This window comes from Malania oleifera, chromosome 12 (genome assembly GCF_029873635.1).
Source record: "Malania oleifera isolate guangnan ecotype guangnan chromosome 12, ASM2987363v1, whole genome shotgun sequence".
NCBI lineage: Eukaryota > Viridiplantae > Streptophyta > Magnoliopsida > Santalales > Ximeniaceae > Malania > Malania oleifera.
In genome coordinates this window covers 9,054,491-9,074,042 of record NC_080428.1, presented here as the reverse complement: position 1 = coordinate 9,074,042, position 19,552 = coordinate 9,054,491, and the positions used below count along the sequence as shown (strand labels likewise).

The 19,552-nt window shown below is 36.6% G+C and overlaps 1 protein-coding gene across 2 annotated transcripts in view; it reads right to left on the bottom strand.

Moving 5' to 3' along the window:
• LOC131145029 (AUGMIN subunit 3) overlaps positions 1–19,552 on the bottom strand; it is a 124,906-nt gene that overhangs the window by 95,319 nt on the left and 10,035 nt on the right. For both annotated transcript variants that reach the window (XM_058094057.1, XM_058094058.1), the window contains exons 4-5: positions 6,419–6,614; positions 503–569 (exon numbers count right to left, since the gene is read on the bottom strand). In XM_058094057.1, the coding sequence (XP_057950040.1) occupies positions 503–569; positions 6,419–6,614 (263 nt within the window). The remainder of the gene's footprint in view (positions 1–502; positions 570–6,418; positions 6,615–19,552) is intronic.

Sequence of the window (19,552 nt, the reverse complement as noted above, 5' to 3'; positions counted from 1 at the left end):
ATCAGCACAGCACGGCTAAAAATAAGCAGAAATCAGGCAGGGTTATGTCAGGTTTCCCCAGCTCAAACTGGCAAACTTACAGTCACTTCAAACCCAACTTAAGAGATCAACACATATACATTAAACTAAGTTATTGTGTAAAAACAGAAATTTTTAAAAACAAAAAATCAAACGTGTAGCTTCCAAACAATAACAATAAAAAAGGCTGGTTATAGATTAATGGAGTACAAGAACCCGAACGGAACCCTCCCCATCTATGACCAAGTATAATTACACTTTACCATGTTCATCCAAATTTTGAAAACGCAAAGCCAAAACATCTTTAGAAGCATTAGAGGGCATCAGCTAACATTTTTCAGCTATTTAAAGTAAAATGAACCAACAATTTTATCATACATAAGCTATACATCCCAATTAACTAAACAGTTTTGCAAAGAATGAATGTACAAAAAATGCAAGTGAAAGGCTTCATTAAGAAATTTAAGAAAAAGTAGCACCATACCATCCCCTGAATGATAATGAGCCAACTCCTCTGCGGCAGAAGCAATCCTTCCCAAAACTGCATTCATCTAAGTTACAATGAAACAATTCAAAATCTTCTAAAAAATTTTCGCACCAGAAATGTGATAAACCCACCACTAAATTTATGATTAAACCAATTAAATTGCATTACTTTGTGCAGTTATCTCTCTGTCTTTATCAGTTTATGTTTTTTTTTTTTAAGAAAACGAAAGAATTAGATTGAGAGAGAGAGAGAGAGAGAGAGAGAGAGAGAGGATTACTAGTATTTAGAGAACCAGAAGTCCTCGCAAAACAGGAACAGAAAAGAAAATTTTAAAAATTATTGGAAAGAAAAAAAAGTCAAAAACTCTATCTAACCCAGAAAAACCCCCTTCAAACCTTCCCCGTCATAATTAATCAAGCAATTCACATTAGCAAGCTCCTTCTATTTTCCTTTCTTTTGCCTCAATCCAAACGAACAACTTGACCTGCTGGTTCAGACAACCGCAGTCCCATCTGATCCACCATTTTTTGAGCTTCGATATTCTTTTCATTTATCTCTATCACTGGAAAAATGCGTATAGGCAAAATACAATCTCTAGTCTGAACCATGGTTACAATTATAAAACCTGGAGTGGTAACCAACCCAGTAAAGCCCCTGGGTTGGTCAGACGGGTCGGACCGGTGGGTCAACCCAATGGTTGAACCAGTGACGCCAGCATGATATAAATATAAATTAATATATATTTTGCCTGTTTGTGTACAAATATTATATGTATAATGTTCTTGTAAAAATTAAATTACACTAATTTCATATAAAATATTTTATAAATGTTAGTTTAACATTATATATATAAATAGGCTAAAGAAAAAATGAAAAATAAATTCTAAATGCCATCTAAAAAAATTTTAAACTTTCAACTACTTTTCTTATTTTTGTAAAAATATTATTTAAAATTTATATTTAATATTCTTAAATGTTTTAGTTAAAAACACAATAATGTCTGAAAATTATAGTGACCTTGTGTGCATTGTTGTTATTATATATAATATTATTGTATGAGTAAACACAAATGGAAGTGGGCGTGGTGGTATTTGCATTTGACATATGCAGGCAGTAGGTCCTAGGATCAATTCCCAGGGACCTTGCATTCAGCATGTTTTGTTTTCTTGTTAAGGGCAAGGGGCGGTTTGTCTTGCCTACAACTCAGGTTCAGGCCGGTTTCATCCAGTTCAAACTGGCTCAGTCGGGTCAATACCGTTTCGTATCAAATCTGATTTCAGTAGACCAGCTGGACTGGACTAGTGAGCAATTCCGGTTGAACCCAGTCAGACCGTCTGGTCTAGTCCGAGTTTGAAAACTATGGTTTGAACAATATCTTACTGGCCATCCTGTTCTTTACACAGTATCTTCCATGAAAATAGGAAATAAAATTCCAGACCTTTGAGTGCCACATACGAGATTCACCACCTAAATCAAATGAATCAAGCACACCCACCCACCCACCAGGGGGGTATGAGAAACAAGAGTTTCATCTAGAATATCACCTGACTCATGCAAACAAGGCCTGGATCTCTCTCCGCCCACCGGCAACCCACTCATACTAGTAAAACCCAAATTCCTTCTGCCTTAGAATATGCTGAATAGGATTCTCTGCAGTCGGGACCATCACTAATCTTTGCAACCCTATAATAAGGCTCTAAAGCATGATTCCTATAATCCTTATCATGTTTTAAATGGCTAATTACTATCTGACCATCAGTGATATTTGGGGTCCTAAATTTGGCTCTAAAACATGACTCGAACATTGAGCAATGCCACTAATAGGAACCACGGGTAACCAACAGACTTAACAGAATCAAACTCTTTAATGTTTAATAATTGGCCCAAATGCAACTTGATACCCTTGGTCCATCTCACTCCAAGCCCACACCATTCTTGGGCCTCTGTGTAGCCAGCCAGCCATCCCCTTCCTCCCACAGATCTTAGCAGCCCCAAGACCCTTTGAACCCTCAGCCGCAGCAACTCCACCACATATTAACACTGAACTACTACAATTGCTACACCTCATATTACCCTTGTGGATTGCTTCGCCTAACCTTCCCAATATTCCAACATGGGGAAGCTAAGATATCTAGGGACCAAAACATGATCCTATCTCGAGAATTGCTACACCTCCGAGTACTTACCATTGACTGCAACAACTCAGTGAACTATTGCCATCACTCCCCATCAAAAGCCCTACTGTCCTGACCCAAGCATGTTTAGGGCATTATGCTCGCATATGACCACTTGTCTTTGTGCACACTGGGTGGGTAACCTTCATGCAATAGCAATGTAGGGAGTAGGGTTTATTCTTCAAGTAGGCTAATGCCTTGCAGAAAAAAGTAAAGTATGACTCCTTGGTCATAGTGATGTTTCCTCGTGCCAGATTTAGATTTGCAAAGAAAGATCTATGAGGGTTAGTTCATCAATCATTGTAAAACTCACCTCCTATTGTAAAGGTGTTTAACCCACTTGCAAACCTCGCCAAACACACATTGCCTACGAAGGTGTAATAGGATAAGTTGCATTACTTTGTTGTTTCCTACTTGTCTCTCGTGTTTACTTCATGCTTGCTTACCACTTACAACATACTTGTATTTGATGTTTGTGAACATTCATCTTACAAGTTTTCAGTTTACATTTGGCTGACTTGTTAAGCTTTGAGTGCTACAACTAGCGTCCTTCATATGATGTGAAGCGTTCAACCTGTGATTATATCAAAGATTGGTTTATTGCTTTGTGATTCGGTTGCCTTAGGATTGTGTGAACCACTAGAAAGTGAACCATGATGCACATCAATATGAAGAGACTAGAATCGCCTGTTGAGATTATCAACCAGGCGACCATAGAGGTGGCTCAACATACAGACTGCATTAATGTATCGGAAGAATCCCAAAAACAAGGTTCCATTAAAAAAAATTTGGAAGACTCCTGCACTCAACAACATCAATTGGGGGAGCTTACTGCCAAGGAGAACCTTTTGGTTCGCGCTTTCAAAAATGCCATTTCTACATTGGTAAAAACTGTAGAATATGGCAGAGCAAGGGTATCCAAACCACAAACGCTCAATGGTGCCCATGATACAAAAGAGTCAAAGAACTTATTTGACATCGTACAGTACTTTTGGGCAGCTAAGGCCAACTCAAAGGAGGCAAAAATATCCATGGCTACAATGCACTTCAGTGGGATGCCAAATCATGGCGTCTTACTAAGCACAATGAAATTCAAGAATGGTTGGTGCATGAATGATGCTTGGAGAGATTGGAGAGCTCAATGTCTAATTCTTTCCTGAGAATGTTGAGTACGATGTTCAATGCAACTCACAAGATCTAAAATATACCAAGACAATAAGAGAATACATGAAGCAGTTCTCTTCTTTCAATTTGGGTATTCGGGACATGACAAAGAAAGAGAAGCTATTCTGCTTCCCTGAAGGTTTGAAACCATAGGCAAGGGTTAAATTTCATCAACAAAGAGCTCAAGACTTGCATGTTGCATAGACTGCCACAAAATGTCTAACTATGTTGGATGAACTTTACCTATGCCCAAGGAGAGTGGCTCGTCTAACTATGTTGCATCCTAAAAGATGTTTCACATTAGCTACCTCAAGTCAGTCAACATTGACATTAAAGATCTACCCCTATTGAAAAACACACAACCTAACAAGAGAATTTGAAGAGATGCTTGCGGATGGAGATTTTACATCATCAAAGTCACAGCAGCATAAATTCTTAGTGAAGTGTAAGGACCTCAAAGATGAAGAAATTAGTCGGATGTTAGCAAAAGACATGCATCAATTAATGGACAAGTTGAAGAGTACTTGTTATCAACATCTACAAGGTCGTCGACAACATAACTGGAAGAGAATGTGACGAGCCAAGTTTGCTCAAAGCCTTATGCTTGCCTATAACTACTAGTTCTGTGCTCTTTGGGTGGGTAACCATCGTGTAAATAGTAATTTAGGATCTATTCTTTAGATTAATGCCTCAAAGAAAAAAGGGAGTATGTTTCTTGCGTCATAGTGATGTTTCCTTGTGCTAAAGTAGGATTTGCACATTGTAAGAGAGAGTGAGTGTTCATCAATCATTATAAAACTCACTAGCAATGTGTATAGCCTACTTGCTTCCCTTGAGAAACACACATTGTCTATACAAGTGTAATAAAATAAATTATGTTGCTTTTTTTTTTTTCTGCTCAACTATCCTGTTTACTTCATCCTTGTCCACAGATTATTGCATATTTTGTATTCAATACTTGCGAAATGTTCATTTGGTGAGTTTGCATTTTACTTTGGACAGAATAGTTAAGTTTGTGTAATATAACTAATGCTGCATGGCTCACACTCAGTGTGAAGTGTTCACCCCATGAAACCCAGGGATGACGATAGAATAAGCCTTTCCAATCAAGCATAACCTCAACTCCAAGAATCTACCTAACTATTTCACTTTGTTGTGACCCAAAACTGTGTAACAAACACAACAATTAAATCTTAAGAATACCAAGGATACACAGTTGCATACCCATCTTGCCACCAAAATAGTAAATTTATAAATTGAGATTTATCTTCCACAAGAATGGAACCCCCCCCACAATGATTTCTTCTCAATTATCTGAATTGGAGGAGATTCTTCTCCATATCAGTCGAATAATTTATTCTAAGCATAAGTACACATTTTCTTGAAGAATACTCAATTACTCATTAAACCAAAAAACACAAGAGTGCAATAATTTAATTGAGGCAGGAGAGGGATGGATGGCACCAAGGAAAAACAAATTTAAAATAGAATATAGAGATGGGCCATGATAAATAAAACTAAAAGGATGGACACTTGGAAATTAGGAAAGATACACTTTCAGCACACTTGCAGCACCTCTTAACTCTTTTCCAGCAATTTTATATATTTCTGTTATTTACAGAAAACACCCAGGTCTATCACGGAAAACCTAACTTCTAGATGGCGAAGGAAGAGAAAATAGAAAGAGATGTAAGAGACAAGAGAAAGCTCTCCAAAAATTTCAGGAAAAAAATATAAGAATGCATAAAATCAAGGAAAACTCGCAAAGCTTTGAAAAGCTGATCATAGAAGTAGGCAGCCTTAATCTTCATTTACCAGTTATGAATTGAAGAAAGAAATTAAATGTAGGCAAGTACTAAACATTTCTATTTTAATCCCTTTAGCAAAATATCTATAGAACTAGATGCATAATTGTTTTCTTGATAAATATTGAAGAAGTGTTACTAAATTTCCCATAAGAACTAACTTCGGATGACGGGAATGAGCTGACCTCTGATGTTTCCATGTTTTTTTTTTTTGCAAAATTATTTCAAAACCTCATTTTTACTATGTATTATGTTTTGAAGCAAGTACAGCCAGATTTGAGTTTACAGTGCAATAAAATGATTATTGCACATACTAATTGCTTGTACAAACAGAAGGAACTTTGATATGAAATGTACATATACTCTAATTATTAGTTATCAAAAGCTTCAGACAAAAAAGGCTCTACAAAGATAAAAAAAAATTGGATGTTATGTTTTGAAATGTTGTGGGACTACAAGTAGGGATATTGGCCCCTTTGGGCAAAAAGCCCAAAAATTGCCGCAGGGTATTTCTGCTTTATGCTGGGTAAAGCTGGAATTAGCACTCAATTGGAACGTTTGTTGCTATGTTGGATTTGATTTATTTCTCAAAAAGTTTGTGGGCTCCGTTGCATGCTATCTTGCATTTCTAAACCTTGCCAAGAAACACCAATAACCATTTCCCAAACAGGATAGGAATTTTCCCAGGAAATAGTTTATGAAGCCTACGGCTGTCAAAGTAAAACTAAAAAGAAAAATTTGAGTTAATTAAGCATCTTGTACTCATGTACCTCTAAATTTCTTGCTGAAAGGCTATCGTCGATAGAAGTAAGTTGCCCATTGACAGCAGAGGTTCCTGCAACTCGTGCCCTTCTTCCTTGAATCAAAGCTGAAGCCTGGCCAGTGAGCATATCAAATTGAGATTGCAGATGCCTTAGCTGCCTTTGTAATTCCAAAGCTTCAGCCTTGTATGCCAGACTTGCATCCCTAATAATGACAGTTCTTTCAGTTTTCAAAGAAATATACCAAAATGCATCCTCATCACTTGCTAAAAAGCGAATGTGGCACAAGATGCATTTTAAGTTTTTAACAGTATGCTAAAAATGAAAAATAAATAAATAAATAAAGATAAAACACAAGACAAAATTGCATGAGAAGTAGGTTAGAGATTTTATAATATGTTCATTGCAACAGTAAACTTAACACATCTATCGAAAACAGTGAACCTAACACAATGCCACTGCGCCAACAAAATAATGTTCTAAGTCCAACTTAAACAAACCACAAAGTATAACAAATGCAAAGCCAGCAGACTGCAAGGTGGGTGGAAAATTTATATCCAATTAGCCTTTAGATTCACCAATCTAAAATATACAACAACAACAACAAAACCAAGCCTTAGTCCCACTAAGTGGGGTCGGCTATATGAATCATTTTCCGTCAATTTATGCGATCATGGACCATTTCTTTTGATAGATTCAAGGATATTAAATTTTTACTCACTATCTCCTCCCAAGTTATTTTAGGTCTACCCCTACCCCTTCTACTACCCCCCACAATAACTAAGTCACTCTTCCTCACAGGTGCACTATAAGGCCTACGTTGCAAGTGTCCATACCATCTAAGTCGTCCCTCCCTTATCTTATCTTCTATAGGAGCTACACCTAACTTACCATGAATATGCTCATTCCTTAATTTATCTTTCAATGTTATACCACTCATCCATCTAAGCATCCTCATCCTGGCAACTTTTACTTTTTTCGATATTATGTTTCTTCGTCGCCCAACATTCGCATAGCTAGTCTTATAGCTGTCCTATAAAACTTCCCTTTCAATTTTAAGGGTATTCTACGATCACATAGCACACTTGAAGCACTTCTCCATTTTACCCAACCTGCTTTAACTCTATGCATTATATCATCTTCAATTTCTCCTTCAGCTTGCATAATAGAACCAAGGTATCGAAATCTACAAGTGCTATTTATTTCTTCATCATCAAGTTTAACTTTGTCTCCAATATTCCTCCTATCATTACTAAAATTACATTTCATATATTCTATTTTATTTCTCCTTATCCTAAAGCCTCTAGATTCCAAAGCTTCTCTCCATAATTCTAACTCAGCCTCTACTCCATCCCTAGTTTCGTCAATTAATACAATATCATCTGCAAACAACATACACCATGGAACCTCCTTTTGAATACTCTTAGTCAATTGGTCCATCACTAAAGCAAAAGGGTAAGGACTCAAAGCAGATCCTTGATGTACACCTATGGTAATCGGAAATTCTCTAGTTTCTCCATTTATAGTCTTTACACTAGTCATTACTCCATCGTACATATCCTTAATGACATCGGTATACCTACAACATATACCCTTTTTTTCTAAACCCACCATAGAACTTCCCTAGGTATCTTATCATATGCTTTCTCAAGATCAATAAATATCATATGCAAATCCCTCTTCTTTTCCCTAAACTTTTCCATTAATCTTCTTAAAAGATAAATAGCTTCTGTGGTAGATCTTCCAGGCATAAAACCAAATTGATTTTCTGAGATCTTCGTTTCTAACCTTAATTTTTGTTCAACTACTCTTTCCCATAGTTTCATCGTATGACTGATAAGTTTAATTCCACGATAGTTATTACAATTTTGAATATCTCCTTTATTTTTGTATATAGGTATTAAAGTGTTTTTCCTCCATTCATTTGGCATTTTCTTAGTTTTTACAATTGTATTAAATAAATTATTTAACCATATAATTCCGTTATCACCCAAGCATTTCCAAACTTCAATTGGGATGTTATCTGGTCCCATGGCTTTCCCATTTTTCATCTTTTTTAGTGCAAACTTAACTTCGTTAACTCTAATTTTGCGAATAAATCTTATAATTTTAGTCTTTTCCTTATTTGACAATTCTAAGTTTAAGCCTTCTATTTGGTTTTCGTTAAACAACTTACTAAAGTAACTTCGCCATCTTTCTTTAATATCTTCATCCTTAACCAAGACAATATCATCCTCACTTTTTATGCATTTTACATTTCCTAAGTCCTTGCTCTTCCTTTCTCTAGCTTTAGCAAGTTTAAATATATCTCTTTCCCCTTCTTTTATACCTAATCTATCATACAAACTATTAAATGATCTATATTTAGCTTCACTAACAGCCCTTTTTGCATCTTTTCTTGCCTCCTTATATTTTTCAAAGTCATCTCTATTTCTACATTTTTGCCACGTTTTATACCAAATTCTTTTTGTCTTTATGATTTTTTGTACATCTTTATCCCACCACCAACTTTCTTTGCTATTCGAGAATCTTCCCCTTGATTCACCTAAAATCTCTTTTGCTATCTTTTTAATAGAGCTAGCTAATCTATTCCAAAGAGTATTTGTATCTATCCCATCCTCTAAGGTCCAATCCCCATCTTTGATCATTTTATTTGTAAATTTTATTATATTTTCTCCTTTTAGGTTCCACCATCTAGTTCTCCTACACTGGTTTATTTTATCATTTCCTTCCATTTTTTAATACATATATCTAACACTAAGACTCTATGTTGTGTGGTTAGGCTTTCACCTGGAATAACTTTACAATCCTTGCATGATAAACGATCTACCCTCCTAGTTAAAAAAAAATCTATTTGACTTTTGTCCACTTTTAAAGGTTATTAAGTGTTCTTCTCTCTTCTTAAAGCAAGTATTCATTATACTAAAATCATATGACATAGCAAAGTCTAAGATCATCTCCCCAGACTCATTTTTGTCTCCATGTCCATATCCTCTATGTATTCTCTCATAATTTTTATTATCTCTTCCAACGTGTCCATTCAGATCTCCTCCTATAAATATTTTCTCCGTCCCTGATATGCCTTGTATAATATTATCCATATCTTCCCAAAATTGTCTCTTAAGATTTTCTGCTAAGCCAACTTGAGGAGCATAAGCACTAATGATATTTATTATCTCTTGTCCTAATACCATCTTGATTTTTATAATTCTATCCCTTACTCTAGTTACATCCACAACGCTATCTTTTAAGTTTTTGTCTATAATAATGTCTACTCCATTCTTATGTTTTTCTTTTCCAGTGTACCAAAGTTTAAATCCTGATTTATCGATTTCTCTAGCTTTCTCCCCCACCCACTTAGTTTCTTGAAGGCAAATTATATTAATTCTTCTTCTAATCATTGTATCCACAATTTCCATGCTTTTACCCGTAAGTGTCCCTATATTCCAAGTTGCTAATCTAATCCTAGTTTCCTGAACTAACGTCTTTACCTGCCCATGTCCAGAATGATGCAGGAACCCTTGCATATTTGACACCGTACTCGGGCACCGACACGGCACATCGCTTCAAGGCGACGACCTAGCCCACCCTCGCCCACTTTTCGCTACACCCAGGTGGTTCAAGTGCAACGCATCGCTCGTAGGGGACGCCCCAGCAAATATTCGGTAAGGATTCATATCATAGTGATCTGACAAATTTTACGCTGGCTATCAGCTACCTAACGCAACCCTCCTCCTTAATCCGGGCTTGGGACCGGCTGTGTGTGGAAAAATTAGGAATTAAGTGCACCAATCTAAAATATAATGAAAAAAAAAAATCCCTATGCCAACCAAACAAGCAAGAGTGTAACACTGCTCTCTTATACACAAATTGTCCTTCATCAGAAAAAAGTTTCACCCTCCGAAAAATCCCTTTTCACAACCAGTCTCTGTTGCTTCTATAGAATGAATACTGTCTAACATTAAACTTAGTTGGGTAGCCAAGAAAGTATATTCTGCAACTACATCAATATTTATGTTTAAAACACCAAATGCTCTGTTTGCACCCAAACTCTTCTTAGTGGCAATGAAATCAATAACAGGAGAAACACACATTTTTAACTCCCTAATATGCAGAAAGCCCCAATTCACACTATTTCCTACCACCCCATTATGAGGGCATTCCCCAAAAAACCTCATAATATCTTCCTGCAAAACCTCCCAAATATCTTGAACAAAAATGCCATCATAAAACCATGAGGACCCGCATTGCTTGATGGGTAAGATGGGCTTCAGCAATGTGGAGGAAATGGATAAAAGTATGTTTAAGTTCAAGAAATAAGATGGTGATTGTAAATGGGCATCCTAATGAATGGTCTAGGGCTTCTTAGAGGTTAAGGCAACAAGATCCCTCGTCTCCCTTGTTTTTTAATTCTCATGGTTGATGGGCTAAACAGGTTGATTTTTCGCATGCTCGGGGTTTAGGGGTGATCAGAGGATTACTGATTTGGAGGGATGCAGGAGCTTCATGGACTGGGCTTCCCTTTAGGTTGAGATGTCCTATCTTCAGTTCGTGGATGATAACATATTTTTTTCCCTCAAGGATAATTTGGGGATTTTCAAAATTTTTAAAATATTTTGAGGTTGAAGATCAATGAATCCAGGGCAGGGCTGCACTCATTTGGTTCATAGCGACTTAAAAAGTTTCAACGCTCTTGCTGGTTGTGCTGCATTGGCTAGGCCTTCATCATATCTAGGTTTTCATTTGGGGTTAACCCCATATTCCCAGTGATCAAGAGAGTGGGAAGGAGATTGGAAGCATGAAAGGGGGCCTGCTTATCGTTAGGGAGCCGTATTACTCTTACAAGATGATGCATCATGCATGGAGGAAATTGACTGCACAAATTAAGATAATTACAGGGAGATATGGTAGCAAAAGACAGATCCTCTCACATGGGAGTGCCATTGTCTAGACTATGGAAGGAACCACAGGGTGGATCCTTAACGCACACTTCCAGATCACAGAAAAATTCTTAGCAGATCAAATTGTCAGTCAAAATGGAAAGGGAAAATTCTGTACCTTCTCTTCATTATCTGGGGCAATATAAATACAAGTACATGACAAAATTGGGCATTAAATGTGCCTAGGAAAATGACTATTGCTGATGACAGCTGGATTGACTTCTACAGACACAACAGACCTCATAAATAACATAGGAACCAGACTCATGAACGAACTTTGTAAATAATAAACTTGGACTTAGCAAATGACACCCATTATTGGCCCATAATAACGGCATCTAAATAAGAGTAATAAATATGATCACTGACAATATTAACTGTGGTTTTACTCGAGAAGCAGTCCTACATGTGAGAAGAAGAACTCATCTCCATGCAAGTTGCCATCATTTATGACTCACACATCTCAGTATAATGATATCACTCTGCATCACTCGCTTATCTAGGACTTCCCATAGTCAAACTCCCCTTTCTACATAACTAGAAATCAAAAGTGTGATGCAGGACAGCATCAAGGATCCGTAGCCAAGAGAGAATGTAGGAGAGAAGGGAACAAGAAGGAGGAAGAAGAAAAGAGAAGAGAGGAGATACAAGGGGGGAAATCAGTCTGTCACTTCAATTCAAATTCATCAAAAACCTAACTCTTACATGGTTTTCACACCCTATTTATATGAAGCTTAAAATAAAAGAAACTACAGATTTTTTTCATCACAAAATATTTCATTAATAAGAGAAGAATATACAAAGAGGAGAATAAGACATCTCCCATCAAAATTCTGAGGGAAAAAAATCATAAAGAAAAAACTAAAAAAACCAATAAATAGAAAAAACTAAAAAAAAAACAAATAAATACTATGAAATATCAAAACAAAGATTCCTCCACTCTCACTGAACTTCCAAAAAGCTAACTCCCTTAAAGCATCAAAAGCCAATGCACCATAAAGAGGCCAAGTATTGAATCTTCTTCCAAGCCAGCTGCCAATTCAACTTTTCTGAAGAAATCAGTGCATTATGCTCCAAACATATTCCCCACACACTGCAAATATACTACATTTCCAAAGAGCAGCTCTATTCTCCTTCTTCCGAAACCCTCAAAAGAAATAGCCAACATTCCTTCCACCAACGCTGGGCAAACCCAAGTTTCTCCCAACAAACCAAATAATTTATTCCAGATACACCAAGAAAAATCACAATGTAAGAACAAATAATATGCCGTTTCAGAATTCAAATAACAAAGTAGACAAACATTTGGAGATAAGGCCTTCAAAGGTCTCCTAATCTGCAATAAATCATTAGTATTGATTCTATTAAGCACTGTCAGCCAAATGAAAGCCTTAATTTTTGGGGGAGCTTAGGCCTTCCAAACAGACAAATATAGAAGAAAACAAGAGTTGGGACACGTAAAAAACGCAAAGAAAGATTTACAAGAATACCTCCCCTCCTTGAATGATCCAAAGATCAGAACCAAGTATCACTAGCCGAAGAAAGATGACAACTGTTCCATAACAACACGAAGGAGGAAAGTTCCATCAACTCTATCATTTGCAGATCTTCTAAATGAAAGACAATTAATTACACACATATCCCTAAAATACATGAAATTACAAGTACGCCTCTAAAAGACACAAATAGTACAAATCAGCCCCTAGATACACATAATCCTATTACTAATTAAACTAAACATGCATAATAAATCAATTATTTAAACACAACAACCTTTACTAGTTGGGAGGGTGGGATGAAAAGAGAGATCATCTTAATAGTTGGGAGAAGGTGAACAGACCTAAGACTTGGGGGGGTTTGGGCCTTGGGAATTTGCTGTCTAAAAACATCTGCTTAGTGGGTATAAGGCTTTGAAGGTTTCCCTTGGATATGGACTCTATGGCACTTGGTCAGTAAAAGTAAGCACAAATAGCATACGAATGGGTGGGATACTAGTGGTAGTGGTATTGTTTCCAATGCTAGTCCTTGGAAATTTATTTCTTAGATAGCTCAATTCTTTTCCCTCTTACTTGTTTCCGTGTAGGGAACGGGAATCATATTTGCTTTTGGGAAGATGTTTGGGGGGTTATCTTTGGAATCTCTGTTCCCTCGTCTTTTTAGATTGTCCCTCTTACATAATGCCCCAATAAATGCTTTTTATTTCTTTGAGGGGGATTTTCTTCTTAGGATTTTCACTTCTTCAAAAATCTCAATGAGAGAGAGGTTCAAGTTAAGACTTTCTTATTGCATACACTAGATTCTCTTGCTCCTCAAATGGGTGATGATTGGAGGATTTGGCTTGGAGATTCTTTTTGTTTGTTTTCCACAAAAATTTTTCTTGCCTAGCTGCTGAAAAGGCCAAATCCTTCTTGATTTTCCTTGAATCAATTCATTTGGAAGGCCAAGGTTCCCTATAAGATCAGGGCTTTTATGAGGACTCTGACTCTTAGCAAGCTAAACAATAATGATTTGTTGCAACTAAGGAGACCATACAAGGCCATAATTCCTAATATTTGTGTGATTTGTTTGGAATCTAGCGAGACAAAAGACAATTTGTTTCTACATTGTAAGGTGGCTAGGTAGCTTTGAGATTCTCTTTTCTCCATTTTTGAGGCAGCTCTAGAGCTTCCCAAGATTTTTCTTAATGGTACAATACAATGGTTTTGGGAGGAGTAAGAGGGGAAAAATTTTATAGAGATGTGCACTTTTTCGCATTTTTTGGACTTTGAGGATTGAAAGGAATGCAAGGATCTTCAACGACAAGATACATTTTGTGCATTTTCTTTGGATTCGAGTTACTTTCAAGGCTTCTTTTTGGGCTTATTCTTTGGGATTCCTTCATGGAATGTTGTTATTGGATCTTCAAAGGAGTTGGAAAGGGGCTTTGATGTAATTGTTTTTCTTTGTTTATTTTTGCATTTTTTTCCTGCACAAGGAGGATTCCCTATCCTCCTTTCTTTGTAAGTATCTATTTTATACATTAATGAATTTTATCTTTCTACCAAAAAAAAAAAAAAAATCAAAACAACCCTTGATCCAATTCCCAACAAGTTCAGCCGTTCAGCTTCTAGTCCCACATCAAATCTCTCCTAGATGAAAAAAAAATTCGGCCTCAGATTTTGAATAATGGAGGATGACAAACAAAATGCAATGAACTTTTGACTCTTCAAAAGCGATGCTCAAGTGGTGCAAGAAACATGTTCACAATGCAGCAAACTCTGATTCTGGATGTTGGTAGGAGTGATGGAGCCTTCGAAATGCGTACCAAACTCAATTAATCAACCTTTCCATCAAATAACTTCACAAAAATTCCAGGTTTGTTTAAGTAAAATTTCAAAATACAGCGGCTGGAAACAATACTTTACAGTTTTAGAAGTTGCAAAAATGGGGAAAATCCGTACACACACTTTGCCGGTGCATGCACCACCAGCAAGTGTCCTCCAGCAATGAAAATTTGTAGTGATAGATCAAAAGATGGTTAGTCCACTGGTGGTGGCAGCATGAAGAAATAAGCCTAGAAAATTGGGAATATTGAAGGAGCGATGGATGGGAAATAGTTTTCCGCAGCATGGAGCCACACGCATGGTTGGACAGAGATAAATTTTTGGGGAGGGGCTAATTGGAAGTCTCTGTTTCCAATGGTACCAGTGGTGCTGTGAAAGTCTTCCAGGAAAGAGGTGTTCAAAAACTGAGGGCACGATTGCAATCTGGCTGAAAGTTGCAGGGTTTTTTAAAACTGAAATTTCAGAGCAGAAAGGATGGTTGAAGGGGCTGAAATTTGGGATTGGGATTTAAATTCCTGGATAGTTTCAAAATGGGAGATTCAGAGAGAGAGAGAGAGAGAATAGATTACAGTGAAGAAGAGAACTGAGGGAGAAAATTAAAAGTACATCAGAATCAGGGAGATAGAATGAAGGGAGAGAAACAGAGAGAGAAGAAGACAAGAAGGAGGAAGAGTAAGGGAGAAGGACAAAGACTTGCAAAACAGCACAGAGAATAGAACAGAGTAGAGAGAGAGAACATAAATTAGAGGCAGAAAAACAGTTAAAGACAGACAGAAGATCAGAAAAACAAGAAACATGAGAAATGAACTGAGGCAGATGAAGAACAGAACAGGAGAAGAGAAGGGAGGAGGAAGAACAGAGAAGTGGAAGAGAACAGAGAGAGAGATATAGAAGGAGAAGAGGAGAGGAAGAGGAGAGTGAGAGGGGGAAAGGGGGGTTGAAAATGGTAGAATGGTGTGGTTGTGGTTGGGCCCTGATACCAAATGATGCGGGACAGTGTCAAGGATCTGTAGCCATGAGAAAACATAGGAGAGGGGAGGACGAAGAAGGAAGGAAGAAAGAAAAAAGGAGATACAAGGGGAAAATTACACATTCAGTTCAATTCAAATTCATTAAAAACCTAACTCTTACATGGCTTTCACACCCTATTTATATAAGTGTTGGATAACCACTTTACCTAAAAGCTAAAGCTATTAGCTTGTGGGCCAACAATGTACATCAAGCTTTAACACTCCCCTGCACATGCAGCCCAACAGCATGTGGAGAGATAAACAAATGATAAACAACACCATTTATAGGGAATAAGATAATTCTTAAGAAGCAAACAATAAACACAGGTAACAAGATTAGAAACAAGGACCTCCTGGCAACCAGGCTCTAAAACCATGATAGATAACCATTTTACCTAAAAGCTTAAGCTGTTAGGTTGTGGCGGCCAACAATGTATATCAAACCTTAACAATAAGAAAGCTCAAAATTAAATAAATTACGCATATACCCCTAAAATACATGAAATTACAAAGTACAAACATGATGCTAAAATAAACAGGTAATACAAAAAAACCCCAAATACACATAATTCTATTACTAATTAAACCGAACATACTATATAAACCAATTAATTAAACACAGCAACCCTTGATTGAGTTCCCAACAAGGGTCTAAATGTCTAATGAGGTTTGGCTTCTCGTCGTACATGAAAGTGCTTATCCAAAAGTCAGAATTTTGAATCTCCATCTGATATTTTTTTGAGCAAGCCATGGAACATCATAATCACTAGGGGAGAAAAATAGATCTGCTACGTAAATGTTTTTTCCCCACATCTCTCCTTTGTAGGTGACGAGATTTTCCCTATTAGGAACTCATCTTTGTGACTGAAATTCACAGCCCAAGTCTTGACCCTTTCTAAACTTGCAATGGTGATCAGCGCACCCTTTTGTCTTGCATCCACAGATTTCCCTTGAGCCCATAGAACATCCTGCAAATTTCCAGTAATGTTTGCCTCCAAAACTTGTTTTTGTTGCCATCTCACACTTGACTTGGCTTTGGTAGCAGAAACTACTTCATTAATTTACTGTTGCTGATCGTCAAAAGCTTTATTTTTGTGCATAGGAACGAATAAACATTAGTGACACAGCTTGCTTTGTTGTAACATAACTCATATCTTTTAGGGAGAGTAGAAGCACCAACAGCTTCATCCACTATAACTTGATTTTCAATTGAGGAAACATTGGATAGCCTCATTAAGCGCTTCTAATTTTCAGTGACACGTTGGTTTGTTTTATCAAAACCCCTGGCATGTGTTTCCTTCCTCATTTTTGTTACATCAACATCCTTCATAGGCTATAAAACTAGCTTCTTCTTCTCATCACCATTTTTGACATAGAAAGAGTAGGCATTATCATTAGCATCATGGACAACCCTTCAGCCACTTTGCCATGGATGGCCAAGTAGAATATGGCAAATTTCCATTGGTACTATGTCACACCAAATGGATTCTTGACAAGTGATTGCAATCATAAAATTGATAATTTGATCATACACCTTGTTTTCACAAATACTTCCTCCCCTTTACTGAACCAAACCCAAGCTTCATTTTTCCACCGCTACCTCAACAAGCAGATTTGTCCAACTATTAATATCTATAATTAATTTACAAAGCCTGTTGTGCATCTTGTTCAAAACAGATCTTCCACCATTCCACGATTTGTAATTTCCTTCTTTTTAGAGATTGCTACTGCCACATTCCCAATATTATCAATTGATTCCTTCTAGTAGCAATAAATAAAGGTTTTCTTGACAGTGGGGAAAAATTATCTTTGACATATGGATGAACAGCCATATTTGATGATTGAAGCTTGAATAAAATACCATAAAGCAGATCCAAGTGAGGAAACCAATGGACTTTGTTTTCAAATACCAGAAAAATAATTTAAATGGAATATGTGAAGAACACAAAGCAGTCCAATATTTTATATTAAAAAATTAAAAATTAAAAATAAAAAAATAAAAAAACAGCTAACAGTAAGCAACAGAAAAAACCCAAGGAAGGAACTGCTCTGATGCCAATTTGATGCAGTGTGCATGGAGGAAATAGAGAATCTGTCAGATTAGAAATCTGAAAGATTTGGATAATTACAGGGAGATATGGTGGCAAAAGAGAGATCCACTCGCACAGAAATGCAGAGGCGCAAGCTATGGAAGGTGAATCCTCAACCCACACCTCCAGAACTCAGGAAAATTCTAAGCAGATCAGAATCGCTAGGCAAAATGGAAAGGAAAAATTCTGTATTGTCTCCTCGTTGTGGGCTAATATAAATACAAGTTGGGCCCTAAATGTGCCTAGGAAAATGACTATTGCTGCCTACAACTGGATTGACTTCTCTAGACTCAAAAGACCACAAAAATAACTTTGGAACTAAATCATAAATGAGCTTCGAAAATAACAAACTTGGACTTAGGAAATGCCATACATGACCAGACCATAATAATGACACCTAAATAATATTGATAAACATGAACAATATTAATGTGCTTTTACTATGCAGCAGTACTGCATCATTAGCACTTCCCATTCTAACATCGCAATATATTTTTTTTATCCTTTTTCAGAGTTCCCATAGAGTGTGACGAGTTTTGGAAAGGATTATGAGACTTCCTGCAGTTTGGCACTAGGAACTAGGAAGAAAAAGAGGGATCATCTTGTTAGTCAGGATGCGGTTAGGAGACCTAAGTCCCAAGGGGGTTTGGGGCTTGGGGTAACATGGCATCCAAAAATATTTCTTTAACTGGAAAATTGTTTTGGAGGTTCTCCCTAGAGGTTAATTCCCTGTAGAGGAAGTGGCAATGTTTCTCATGCAAGTCCCTAGAAGCTTATTTCCCAAGTAGCTTGTTTGTTCTTTCCTCTTACTCGTTTCCAAGTGCATAATTACCAATGGTAATAGGACTTAATTTTGAGAGGACATTTTTGTGGGAGAAATTTCATTAGAGCTATTGGTGCCTCATCTTTTTAGATTGTCCACTGTTCTTAATACATCAATTACAACTTTTTTTCTTTTCAGAGGGTCGCTCTCTTTCTTGGGACTTCAACTTCTTTAGGAGTCTTAGACACTTAACAAAAAGAGGTTCATGAGCTTACTTCTTTATTGAGTGTGCTAGATTCTTGCTGTACCTCAAACATGAGGAGATGTTCGAGTTGGAGATGTTTGAGTGTTTTTCTTTTTTTATATAACAAAAACTTCATTAATGCAAGAAAATAAAAAATTACAGGAAAAAAAAAAAGGGGGGGACAAGCCATCCTCCTTTGCAGCAAAAAACAAAAGGAAAAAAGAAACAAAGTATTTACATCTGTGCTGCCTTCCAATCCCTTTCGATATTAGACAGCAAAATACCCTTAAAAACTCCAAAAGAATAAGCCCAAAATGCAACCACAAATGAAGGATCTATTTGGTATTGTTGTTGTTTTTTGTTATCTGTTTCTATTTCTACACAGTAAAGAAACAGATTATAAAAATGCATTTGTTTATGTTGCCATTTTTCTGCTTCTGTTGTCGCTTTTCAGTTGTTTGCGAAAAAACTAAAAACCAAATTATATGGTTTTCAATTGTTTTCGCAACCTGTTGCCAAAATTTTTAATATTTAGAAATAGTTCTTTTGGATTAAATCATTCATTTTATCTACTTTTAAATTAAAATTAAAATTAAATGATCATATGAATTTAAATATAATTAAAATAAGAACATACATAAATTTCAAAAAGGGGTAAAAGATATAGACCTCCCCTATGGTTTAGCACAAAGACATTGACCTCTCGTACGGTTTCAAAAATTTTAAAGACCTTCCTTGAGGTTTCAAGAATTTCATAGACCTCGCCTAAGGTT